Raw genomic sequence first — 10,133 nt, 5'->3', positions numbered from 1 at the left:
ACAGGTGTATCGTCGTTTTTTGCTCATGTTTCTATGGTAATCTCTTTCCTTATATCTTCATACTTTGAGGACAAAACATAGTTCTATTTGGGGGAGGTATAGTAATATTTTGCAAAAACTATGTATTTTCTATAGTATATATAATAGTATATTTCTTCCTTTCTAAAAAAAAATTGAAAAAGATCAAAACTATTTTTCTGTTTAGTATTAAAAAGTCTTGTTTCCTTTTTCCATGATGAATAAAAATTTTAGAAGTCTCATTATAGCAATAGAGTAAGTATTCGTTCTTCAAACTTAGACTAATATACGTACAATGGTTTCTACATCTTTTCATGAATGGCATGCATACGCATTTGATTGTATATAGCAGTTAGTTTCTGAGACCAAAGGTTAAAACAATTAAGTTCCATATCATGTGAGAATCTAGCCAAAAGCCTCATCTGAATGATTATTGAGTGATGACACAAAGGATGTCCGGATAGAAAGACCATACGTCCACTTGCTTGATTACCACACCATATCTTAAGAGAGAATTTCAGCCCTTTTTTTTTTATCAATACAGCCAAATAAACGTTAAAACCCCAAAAAAATAGTTTTTCCTCTAGTTACCCCTTGAGCCCTTTACCATGTTTTAAAAGCCTTTTTATTCTTCACCATAAATCCCTAACCCGTTACCACACACAATAAAAAACTTACCTAGCTGACGAGTTGAGAATTAGATGGATATTAGAAAAAGAGAAGAGAAGACCTTGTACAAAAATAGATCAGTTAGTTACTTCGAAAAGAAAAGAAAGAGAAGAAAAAAAAGAACCACCAAAAACCAAACCTCCAAAAGAATCAAAGGAGTCAAAAATCGAATCTCCCAAAAGTTCAAAATCAAAAGAAGATGATATCATAAACAAAAGCAAGTTAAAACTCCCAAAATTTTAAAATCATATGGAGTCACAAAGCCAAAAGGCTAAAGTATCACAATTCGAAAGCAAAGAACAAAACGAGGTTCTTCTCTGGTTACAGGTATCTTGAAGACCCAATTTCCCAACTTATCAGATTTTTGTTTTTCCCTTCCTTTTTCTTTCTAAACCATCACCCTATCCCCGTAACTCATAATAAAAGACCTCTAGCTCAATTAGGAATAGGATGGTGTGAAAGTAAGTGGCAAATGTGATCAATCGACCTCGGTTTCTTTGGATGTCATTTGAGCATGTGAGGAATATAAGTGTTGCTGCACTTGAGAGAACAAAACTTAAGTGAATCTATCAAAGAGTTTGTGTTTTAACACATCCCTATGAGAAACTACCTTTTAAGGACGCTTTCCAAAAGTCTCATAAACAACTCTGCTTTTGCATTTCATTACTCATGTTTTGCACATTTATCTTTAGATTATTAAATTACTGTACATATGTTATTCTAAGTTCAAAGGAGCTTGTCCTTATTCCCCACTAATGAGATGTATGGACTTCTGAGAATAAATAAGAAAACAAGACCCTTTGTACTAAATAGAATAAGTTTGTGAGTACCTTTATTGGAAAACTTTCACAAAGCTTAAAGCTTGTTCACTAGGGAATTCCAAGTGGTTTAAAGCCTTGTTGCATATGGTAATAGAGAAGGGCAAATCAGTCATTTGCATAAAGTAGGGGTATAAGAACTAAAAGTTAGGGAGAAAGAATGCACCTAGACTTATTCTAGTGTCAGGTAAGATTTAATTTCTAGTTTTTTTTTTCATTCAAGTTATTTTTACTTTATTGTTCTTCTCTTTCAATCTTGTTATTTGTTTTTGTTATTCAATCAATCAATCTTCTTTCTTTGTTATTCTTGTTTCAATCTTTTCATTTCATTTCTTCAATTTTTTATTCTTTCAATCATTAACAACTTAAGTTTTTCAATGTTCTTCATAAACTAGTTAATCAATACAAGTCTTAAACTAAAGATTCTGCCTTCCTTTCTTCAAAACTCCCAGCCATTCAAACTCCAACAATCTATGGTAAATCTCACTTTAAAACACTTTGAAGATTCAACACAATCTACAACTTCACTACCTCATGTCAAGATACAGAGTGGGTGGTAGATGCCGAAGTTTCCTATCACGTCACACTGCACAGGAGTTTCTTCACTACCTATAATTGTGGTGATTTTGGTGAGGTGGAAATGGGTAACAATGAAATCTTGAGGATTACAGAGATTGGTGATGTTCATGTGGAAACTAGTGCCGGTTACACCTTGATATTCAAGGATGCATGTAAGACATGTCCTCGATCTTTGACTACGCCTAATTTTCGCTGGAAAGTTAGATGATTATGGTTTCCAGTGCTCGTTTTGTAATGGGGTATGAAAACTAAGTAGAGGTTCCTTTGTGGTAGCCAAGGGGGAAGTGTTGTTCACTTTAGAAGACACAAGCTAGTTTGTGTAAAACAGAGTGAAATGCGACACTGATCTATGACATAAGAGATTGTGTCATATGGGCGAGAAAGGCATGGAAGTTCTTGCCAAATAAAATGTGTTGTCATCAAAGGTACGCATTTAAATAGATGTACGTACTCATTGTTTGGTTGGAAAACAACATAGGGTATCTTTCCAAAGATCCTCCTCTCACCACAAGGCGAATGTTCTTGAGCTAGTATACTTGGATTTATGTGGTCCCATAAAAGTGAAGTCCCATGGAGGAGCTTTATACTTCTTGACTTTCATTAATGATGCTTCAAGAAAGGTATAAGCATATGGTTTGAAGACCAAATAGGAGGTTCTTAGTGTGTTCAAAACTTTCCATAGTATGGTAGAAAGAGAGACCAGGAAGCTTTTGAAGTGTATTCATTCAGATAATGGGGTAGAGTACATTAAGCCGTTTGAGGAGTATTGTAAAAGTTATGGGATTCATCATGACCAGATAGTGCCCAAGACACCGCAACACAATGGTATAGCCGAGAGGATAAATCATACCATTGTAGAGAGGATGAGATGCATGTTGTCCCACTCCAAATTACCAAAGACTTACTAGGTAGAAACAATGCATACAGCAGTACATGTGACCAACCTATCGCCTTCGAAGACTCTAAATAGTGATTATCCATAGGTAGTATGGTCAGGCAGAGATATTGATTATGGATACTTGAGGATATTTGGGTGCAGAGCATTTGTTCATATTCCCAAAGATGCATGAGAGGTTTAAGCTTAATGACAAAGCCAAACAATGTATTTTTCTTGGTTGTGGGGATGAGAAGTTTGGTTACAAGTTTTATGATCTGATTAACAAGAAAGTAATCCAAAGTCAAGATGTTGTGTAATTGGAAGACCAAACAATAGAAGACTTTGAGAATGGTGAGAAGCTAGAAGCTTTTGTTGATGACCTTGTTGATTTAGAACTGGAAGTTTCAACAGTGGAACAAGTGGTAGATGGCATTGAGAATGCAGAAAACCATGGGTTTGAGGCTCATGATGATGATCCTATTGTTCATGATGAGATTGAACCTATTAAGATAGAAGATCCAGAAGATGTGCATGAACCACCACCTAAACAAAAAGAAGTGCATCCTCCTGAGCCACAAGAAGATGAGATGAGGAGATCTGAGAGAGAAAGATAAACTTTAACCAGGTACCCACCACATACGTATGTATTTCTATCCAATGGTGGTTAATCTATGTACTATAAAGAAGCTCTTCAAGGTACAGACGGAGAGAAATGGTTGAAGGTCATGCAAGATGAGATGGGTTCTTTGCATAAGAATCACACCTATATGACTTAGTTGAGAAACCAAAAGGAAGAAAAGTTATCAAGAACAAGTGGGTGTTCAAAGTCAAGCATGAAGAAAGTAATCCACATCTAAGGCACAAAGCTCACCTTGTTGTGAAAGGATTCAGTCTGAGAAAAGGTATTGACTTTGATGAAATTTTCTCTCAGGTGGTTAAGATGACTTCTATCAGGGTGGTATTAGGTTTGGCCGCAAGTATGAACCTAAAGGTTGAGCAACTAGATGGTCAAGACAACTTTTCTTCATGGTGATCTTAAGAAATATGTCTACATGGACCAACCAGCGGGTTTTGTGGTCAAAGGCAATGAGCATTTGGTATGCAAGCTGAGAAAGAGTTTGTATGGGTTGAAGTAAGCATCGAGATAATGGTACATGAAGTCTGAGTCATTTATGGTGAAACATGGCTACAATAAGTCTACTTCTGATCACTGTGTTTTTGTTCAGAAATTTCCAGATGGGGATTTCATAGTGCTCTTGTTATATGTGGATGATATATTGATAGTTGGCCAAAACATCAACAAGATATCCAAATTAAAGAAAGGCTTGAGTAAGTCTGATCCTTTGAGATAAAGGATTTGGGTCAAGCAAAGCAGATACTTGGTATAGAGATCACTCGTGACAGAAAAAGTGAAAAGTTATGGCTTTCTTAAGAATGTTATATTGAGAAGGTGTTGAAGAGATTTAACATGGATCAAGCAAAACTGATGAGTTGTCCACTTGGTGGCCAATTCTGCATAACCAAAGCTAAGTTTCTGAAGGGTGAGCATGATAAGAAGGAAATGAAAAAGATTCCTTACGCATCCACAGTGGACAGTTTGATGTATGCAATAGTGTGTACAAGACCGGAAATTGCTTTCACTATTGGTGTTGTAAGCCGATTTCTGTCAAACCCGGGTAAACAGCAACGAGAAGGTGTTAAGTGGATACTGAAATATCTCAAGGGCACTTCCAAGGCATGTTTGTGTTTTGGTGGGAATAGGACCTTACTTGAAGGCTACACAGATGCAGATATGGCAGGTGATATTGACTCGATAAAGTCCATTTTCGACATTTGCAAGGGAGCAATTTCTTGGCAATTGAAGTTGCAAAAGTGTGTTGACCTTTCCACTACAAAAGTTGAGTATATTGTAGCTACTGAGTGTTGCAAAAAGATGCTATGGATGAAAAGGTTCTTCAATAAACTACGGCTAAAGCAGAAATAGTTTGTGGTACTATGCGATAGTCAAAGTGTCATCCATTTGAGCAAGAATCCGAGTTTTCATTATAGATCCGAGCACATACATGTGCGTTATCATTGGATTAGAGAAGTTCTCGAAGAGAATTAATTGTGCATTGAGAAGATCCATACCGACAAGAATGGGTCGGATATGATGGCTAAAGTTTTGCCGAATGACAAGTTTGATGTTTGTTGTGCTACCGCCGGATTTGTAGCAGACTCCTCCTATTGATTTAGGAATGCGTACGGGTGAAGATATCCCCCCTCATTGCTTGGGAGGGAGAGATTATTGTTGGGTGGTCCCTTACCATGTGATCGAATTTGCTACTGATTGTTAAGAAGTGAAGGGGCGGTCGCCCCCTAATATGCCTTGTTGAACCTGCCCCCTAGTCATGCACAACATAATTTCTCCAAGATGCGAAGACATCAGTATTGGAAGTTAATTGCTCACAAAGGGCGGATGCCCTCGAACATGCCTTGTGAGAGGGGCGCATGCCCCTATTGCTTTGCACATGCAAAGTTATGATTTTTCGTAAATAAACCAAGATAATTCAGAATTTCATTTTACACCGAAATTTTGGAATACTATGTAAAAGAAGTTAGGGTTTTGACCAATAATAGAAGAGATAAACCAATTTTGGTAATTTTGAGAGCAACCAAAGTTGAGAGGAAACCCTTACAAAGAGATAAAACTTGTAAAGAAAAAAAAATTGTAGAAGAGAGATCTAGTGAGTGTTGGAGAGACTTGAGAGGAGTGATCGTAATTTTCCTACCCACTCTTATAAATGATTTGCTACTGTGGAAATAGGCATCATTGGCTGAACCATGTTATATCTTATATTCATTGTATTATGTTTTTTACTCTACATTGCTATTGCTTGTTGGTGATAGTTAATTACATAGCTTAAGTTTGTGGTTGTTGGTTGCAGTGAAAACTTAGATTTTTCATTTGGATTTTTCATTTGGAATTTGGAGTGTTCATATACAAGCTATCTTATTGGTATACTTTTCCCCAACACACCTGTTTCTTTAGTATGTTGGATATATTGTGTGTGGGTATGTGGTAGTAGCGCCAGTTTGGCCTGAAGCTTGACGAAAACTGGAGGAGACACGATTCGAGTCCTACTGAAAGTAACTAATTAAGAAGGCGGGAGGTGATAACCTACTCCCTTGCTTACCCTGAGAAATGCCGAATTGGAGGTCAGTCTAAAATATATAAAGGAACGTACCTAATTAGAGAGAATGACCACTGCCATATGAATTTCCTTCCTAAATTGCACTAACGATTAGTTTTCCCGCTCTTTTAGGAGAATTTAAGAAACCCTATCAGCGGAGAGAAGAACAACTTCGAGACAAGTTTATTTCCTGCACCTTAATCAAATAGAACCTAAGCTAGATCAATGGCGCCTGTCGCATGGCGAGCCCAGAATTTGTTTGGCACTCTTTAAATGGACTCCTTCATACTTCTAGTAATCCTTCTTCTCTTCTTATTCGTTTCCTGTGTTTTTATTTTGGAAATTTATTCTTGAGTTCGGATGATTTTTGTGTGTTTATAGGGAGATAGATTCATACCCAACAGAAGTTTGATGGATTTGATCGTTGCCCAAACTTTTTTGGCAAGCAAACCAGCAAAACCCAATCCCAAATCACCCTTTTATGTTACGTGTTTGATCGTTCGTTATTAGTTTTGGCCAATTCACCCAAACTTCTACTTGAATTGTTGTTACCATTTCATGTTAGTGAAATTAGTTCAGTGAAAGTTTGAGGAAAAAGTTTAGGACATTGTTAATGGAATGTGTGGAATATGTGAGACCTACCATGATTCACCTTGTTTTTGTTTTCAGAATTTTTTTAGGTTAGTAGTTTAGATTTCGATTAGTAGTCTAGCAATGGGCCTATATTAGTTTTACTGTGATGGTCCTCGCATTTGATACTGATGAACTTGAAAGACGATTCAATGTCGTGGAGGCATTTTATACGATTCGAAGACCTATCCACACATCTGAATAGCTGTTACCATTTCCTGTATGTAAAACTAATTCAGAAATATGTTCTGTGAAAACTTGGGGAGAAAGTTTAGGACACTCTAAGTGGAAGGTCTAAGACCTACCTAGATTCGACTTGGTAATGTTTAGAGACAATTGTGTAGGTCTGTGATTTAGTGTTTCAGTTAAGCTGTGGAGTTAGGTTTGTTTTTAGGTCGCGCAGAAAGGCGACCAATGTCATGGTTCCTCATTTGCTACTGATGATCTGAAGGACGATTCAATGTCGTACAGGCATTAATGAGAGATATTACTAAATTAGTTCTTATACCAAGGACCAAGAAGCTAACTGATAAGTTGAGTTCCAGCGTTTTTCAGCTTGTCGGTCATATTTTTTGTTTCTAATCTTTTCTTTTGGTAAATACATTTCGTATATAGTTTGGGCTCCTCTGCATCCAGGTACTTTGAATTTAGTATTATTTCTATATTTTTGTGCATCCATTAGTCTAGGTGCCTGACTACTGCCTGAGAGCTAATATTCGTGTATGCAAGTCAGGTTTTGCTAATCTTCTACACCTTTAAAGCCTTATTAACAGTAATACCTAGAAAATTTATCTTCATTACTGATAAATTTTCTCGTTGACTAGGGAAAGATCAATTTTCTCGTTTGTGTCTTAATTTGGACATAGATTTCTACTTACGGGATGTTAAAAGTCGCAGAATTATGAAATTGATGCGTACTGATGCTGTGAGTGACTCACCCTACTGATGTAGCACGGTCCCAGCAGACTGCCAAGATATTAGCAATTGGTTAATTCCTCCGATATTCAACTATGGGATGCTCAGAGTTTTCAAATGGAAAGGTTAATATGTTTATGTTTTTCCCTTATTGAGTTACTAGAAGATGCCTTAAAGTCAATTAGTAAGCAGCCTATAATTAAATTCAGAGAAAATTTGTGCTGCTTACCATTTCTACCTTTCTCCAAACCTGACATCATTTCAGAGATCAAAAGGACTTAGTCGACTACTCAGTACGCAGAGTAATTCAGATTAAAATGTAGCCAATCTTGTAGTTGTTGGGTAGTTACCAATTATTATTATTTTGGTTGAACAATGTATTCAATGACTTGGCGCGCGTCTTGCAATTTTCCAAAATGGATAAAGACTTCCAAATTTGCCTCTATGGCTTCTATTTGTGCACCTCTATAAATACGAATGTTAGACATGTTAAAGTGGCACTCAGAAAACTTGGCAAAACATAACACAAAACTTAGCATAACATAACACAATGGCCACTATCCTTGTTGCTTTGACCCTACTTGCCTTAGCTTCTTCTGTTCTTGCTTCTGATCCTAGTCCACTTCAGGACTTCTGTGTTGCCATTAATGAAACTAAAGATGGTGGTATGAGTTCTATTCTCCATCTTTTTGTTTTTATTTAGTATATTAGAAGTGCTATCACAATCAAAAGTTCAAACAGAATTACTTTCGCTTTTGCTGTTTTTCGTTTGATTTTTCAGTTTAAAGGCAAAACTATGTCACTGTTATTTTGGGCTACTCCAATGTTATATGTGTTGCAACTTTGCAAGGCCTCTGTAATTGCTATAATGGCCATCACTCCGTATGTAATTTATATTTTCCGTTGCCCTTTTATTGATAATATGTAAAGCAAAACCAGATTGTCGATGATGATGGAGATCAGTCTCAACAAATCTTTTAAAAATTGTCCGTTGAGAAGGAAAAAGAGAGTGATGTCTTTTTTTTATATGTACCATAAGACAATAGAACACTTCCATCACAAAGTAAAGGCCAAAAGCTATGATATATATAAAACGTCCAAGTAATAATTAAGAAAGTTTAATCACATCACGACGCACAAGTTTGACATATATATATTGGGGTTAACTAGTATTACCCCCCACTAGATGAGCCAATTAGGATTTCCCCCCCACTAGATGGGAAATTAGGGTTTCCTCCCTAAATACACACAAAAAAAAAGTCAAAGTGGGTTGACTGAAATTTTTTTGTGTGTATTTAAGGGAGAGACCCTAATTTCCCATCTAGTGGGGGGGAAATCTAATTGGCTCATCTAGTGGGGGGGTAATACTAGTTCACCCTATATATTGACTACTTTGCTATCATGTATCCCTGCAATACTACATAACACTTCCACATGCTTCCTCATTTTGCAGTTTTTGTCAATGGAAAATTCTGCAAGGGTCCGGAGCTTGCTTCTGCCAACGATTTCTTCTTAAGGGGGCTCCATATACCTGGAAACACATCAAACCAACTTGGTTCAGCAGTCACTCCAGCAAATGTGGCTCAAATACCTGGACTAAACACGCTCGGCATCTCTTTGGTTCGCATAGACTATGCACCCTATGGTCTCAACCCACCCCACACGCACCCTCGAGCAACTGAGATTCTTGTAGTCTTGGAGGGTACTCTTTATGTTGGATTTGTCACCTCGAATCCGGATAATCGCCTCATCACCAAAGTCCTTTACAAGGGTGATGTATTTGTATTCCCTGTAGGCCTCATTCACTTCCAGTTCAACATCGGCAAGACTAACACTGTTGCCTTTGCTGGTCTAAGCAGCCAGAACCCTGGCGTGATTACTATTGCTAATAGTGTCTTTGGTTCCAATCCACCTATATCCGATGATGTTCTAGCGAAGGCCTTCCAGGTTGACAAGAAAGTGGTTGATCATCTTCAAGCTCAGTTCTGGATGGACATCAACTAGAACTACTACTGTTTAATGTTGTTTGTACTGCTACTAGTAGTCAATAAAATAGATCGAGAGCTCTATTCTCTGTTCATTTTTCGCAAATAAATAAGATAAAAGGTATATTTCTAGTTTTGTCTACATACATGTCACATTTGACACTTGATCATAATTTGAAAGTTTTGTTGTTGCAGGATAACAATGCAAGAGGGCCCTACTTTGTGAAACCCATTTTTATTTTGTTTGTACGCATATTTAATATAATGATTAGAGTTATAATTAATTTTATTTTCTTTTGTTAATCTGTTTTGTCATGTGGGGTACCCATGACCCATGTAGGACTAACCCGGCCCATAAGTGAAATAGAATTAAAACTCAAAATTATTCACTGTCAAGAGAGTTCTATTTCTCTTCTTTTACCGACTTAGTACCGACCACTTAAAGAAAACAAAAGTTTGTAGCTATCAT

At 36.9% G+C, this 10,133-nt stretch overlaps 1 protein-coding gene across 1 annotated transcript; it reads left to right on the top strand.

Annotated features, from left to right (window-relative positions):
* The first annotated feature begins 8,166 nt into the window (after window positions 1-8,166).
* Window positions 8,167-9,796, top strand: LOC147480971 (putative germin-like protein 2-1). Its single transcript, XM_086577796.1, has 2 exons — window positions 8,167-8,344; window positions 9,133-9,796. Exons 1-2 carry the CDS (start codon window positions 8,230-8,232, stop codon window positions 9,681-9,683), a joined length of 666 nt encoding a protein of 221 aa, XP_086433922.1. The 5' UTR covers window positions 8,167-8,229; the 3' UTR covers window positions 9,684-9,796.
* The last annotated feature ends 337 nt before the right edge of the window (window positions 9,797-10,133 follow it).

Source organism: Coptis chinensis, chromosome 8, assembly GCF_015680905.1.
Source record: "Coptis chinensis isolate HL-2020 chromosome 8, ASM1568090v1, whole genome shotgun sequence".
Taxonomy (NCBI): domain Eukaryota; kingdom Viridiplantae; phylum Streptophyta; class Magnoliopsida; order Ranunculales; family Ranunculaceae; genus Coptis; species Coptis chinensis.
This window is presented reverse-complemented; position numbering and strand designations above follow the sequence as displayed.

Coding starts and splice junctions, on each gene's coding strand:
- LOC147480971 (XM_086577796.1), top strand. CDS start 8,230: ATGGCCACTATCCTTGTTGCTTTGACCCTACTTGCCTTAGCTTCTTCT. Junction 8,345..9,132: donor TAATGAAACTAAAGATGGTG/GTATGAGTTCTA, acceptor CTCATTTTGCAG/TTTTTGTCAATGGAAAATTC.